The sequence below is a fragment of the Phytophthora infestans genome, genomic scaffold (genome assembly GCF_000142945.1).
Source record: "Phytophthora infestans T30-4 supercont1.3274 genomic scaffold, whole genome shotgun sequence".
NCBI lineage: Eukaryota > Oomycota > Peronosporomycetes > Peronosporales > Peronosporaceae > Phytophthora > Phytophthora infestans.
The window spans coordinates 1-2,592 of record NW_003305396.1 but is presented as its reverse complement, the minus strand read 5'-3'; the positions used below and the strand labels follow the sequence as shown (position 1 = coordinate 2,592).

Genomic DNA, 2,592 nt, shown 5'->3' with positions numbered 1-2,592 from the left:
GTTTCGGCTCGCTGCCAGCGCAGGTTAAGGCGTTCTTTGACTCGGCCGGTGGCCTGTGGGCTGCTGGGGCTCTGGTAGGCAAGCCTGCCGGTATCTTCTTCAGCACGGGCACTCAGGGCGGCGGTCAGGAGACAACGGCCTTCACTGCCTTGACGTTCCTAGCTCACCAGGGTCTCACCTTCGTGCCACTGGGCTACCGTGCCCCTGAGCTTTTCAACATGGACGAGCTTCACGGTGGATCCCCGTGGGGAGCGGGAACTCTGGCCGGCGGCGATGGCTCTCGCCAGCCGTCGAAGCCGGAGCTGACGGTCGCTACCACCCAGGGTAAGTCGTTCGCTGAAGTGGCCAAGAAGCTGGCGGCTTAAGCACTGCGATTATTTGTGTGTGTGTGTCTTGGCTCAAGCTAAATTCTAATGCAATAAAATTTAGTTTTACACGGAAATGCGCTTCCTATTAAAAAAAAAGTCAAGCTATAGACAGAGAAATGAGTTCATAAGGGCAAGATTCGTCTTCATAATAGATCAACTCGAGGGATGATGGAAGTGCGCGCATTTAATGTCCGTAGAATGCTCGAGGTGGAGATCAAATGACCAGGGGTGTGAAAATTAAAAAAAGTTGGACTAATATTAGCTCAGACAAAAATTTATATTTCAGTTATTTTATTCCATTGAAACCGATCTTTGGGGGCTTTCATGGGGATAGGGTCAACCCACGTGGGTTTTAAAGAGCCTATAAACATATTGTAAATTCCTGTTATATTTTGCGAACCGGACTGGTTCGACGAGTCGCCAGTTCAATCGGCCGAGATCGGTCATTGGTCAAAAAATTAAGCAAGTTCTCTCGTTTGCATCTCTCGTCGCTGTCGTCTCGTGTCGCCTGGTATCGTGCCGCCGTTGATCTCTAGTCGGTGTGGCCTCGTACCAAGGTGTATCTCTCGCTGCCGTGGATCTATTGTCGTGTGGCCCTGATCGCCGTGGTACTGTGGCTCTGTGTCGCCGTGATCTCTCGTCGCCGTGGTCTCGTGTCGTGCATCCGTGGATTTTATTCTTAACGTGGCCTCGTTTTGCTGTGGCCCTGTGTCGTCGTGGCCCTGTATCACCGTGGATCTCTTGCCGCCGTGGGCTTGTGCTGCTGTAGCACTGAGTCCCTGTGGACATCGTGCCGTGCGGCCCTGAGTCGCCGTGGGATCGCTTGTCGCTGTATACCTCGCGTCACTCAATAAGATGGAAGATGCAGCTACTAAGCAGCACGCCCATCAGAACACGGTCTTCCACTGTCTGTACGGCTACTACTACCTCGGCTACTCGAGGAAAGAGCTGGCATGCATTTACAACAAAACTCCACAAACTATTGGTAACTGGGTTCGTGTGTACGAAGAGACGGGAACCTACCAGCGTATCACAACAAAGTCTGACAGGAAATTTTCAGACGAGCAACGCCTTTGGCTTTGTGGATTTTTTCGAAGAGAGACCACTGTCATATCTTAACAAGGCTCAAGATTCATTTCGCAAGCAGTTTCAGCTTAGCATATCAAAGACATCTGTATGGAGAATAATACACGATTTTGGTCTCACTTGGAAAGTATTGGAGCGCCGCGCGATTCATATAAAAGAGCGTGACATCTTTCGTTTCGCTGAAGAGCTTAGCCACATTAATTGGACACACCAGAATATTGTCTTTCTGGACGAAGTATCGTTTGACAACAGGGGAATGCTGCGGAAGCGTGGTTACGCTCTTCGAGGGCATAACTGGCAATTCGCGGTGAGTTTCAACGGAAGCTGTGGTGTAGCGGGATCATCAAAATCCGCGAGATTGCCAGATCCAACTTACCAACTGCGCCCAGACACCGACTAACGGAGGGGGTCCCCCGATGATCCGTGTTCTGCTGAACTTTCCTCACCTTGTGTACCCGTCGGTAGGGCGGGATCTGCTCTCTCGGTAACTTCCGAAGAGTTCAAGTGGTGAAGCTTGAGTGTCTTGGCGAGACGTGGGGATGGGGTGGAGCAGCAGTGGAAAATCTTCACTCTGCGTCCGTGGATGGTTCCGTATCCTAAGCGAATATTCGAGCTTATGGATCCGGGGCCTAGATCGTGGATCTAGCCGTAGGGTTGCCTTGCGGGTGTGTTCCCTTGCCTTTGTGTTGTCCTTTAAGTCGTACTTGCCGCCTCCTGTGACGGGATCTTGAGAGTTGAGAACCTCTAGGGTGTAACCGACCAAGTAGTAAATTCGGTTAACCTGTCGGATCTGCACGAGTAAAGGAAAAGCTCACTAGGTTGTAGGATCTGGCCAATGTATTATCCAGTTATCACTACCAACACTAGATTCGCAATTCCCAACCTTCTCGGAGCTCGTACGGCCAATGTAGTTCCGGTTCTTGAGGGCAGGAAGGCACTTGCGTGATACTGTGCAAATTGAGGTCTGTATTGATATTTAAGCCTATACCTGCCTGGATTTCTACCCTCTATGTCTTTCATCTGCTAAATCCCTTACCAGGCTCGGGCTGCATGTCCCTTCTTCCCTTGACCCATCATCCCAGCTGTGTTATCTTCAGATCCACCGGATATATGACGTAATCATCATGGTCACCCTGTT

The 2,592-nt window shown here is 50.6% G+C and overlaps 1 protein-coding gene across 1 annotated transcript; it reads left to right on the top strand.

The window, feature by feature from the left end:
• Positions 1 to 127: 127 nt before the first annotated feature.
• PITG_22462 (uncharacterized protein) lies at positions 128 to 464 on the top strand (the record flags this gene model as incomplete). The annotated part of the gene is made up of 1 exon (XM_002909753.1): positions 128 to 464. A coding segment is annotated over one exon (195 nt), but the record flags the coding sequence as incomplete, so codon positions are not given.
• Between the last annotated feature and the right edge of the window lie 2,128 nt (positions 465 to 2,592).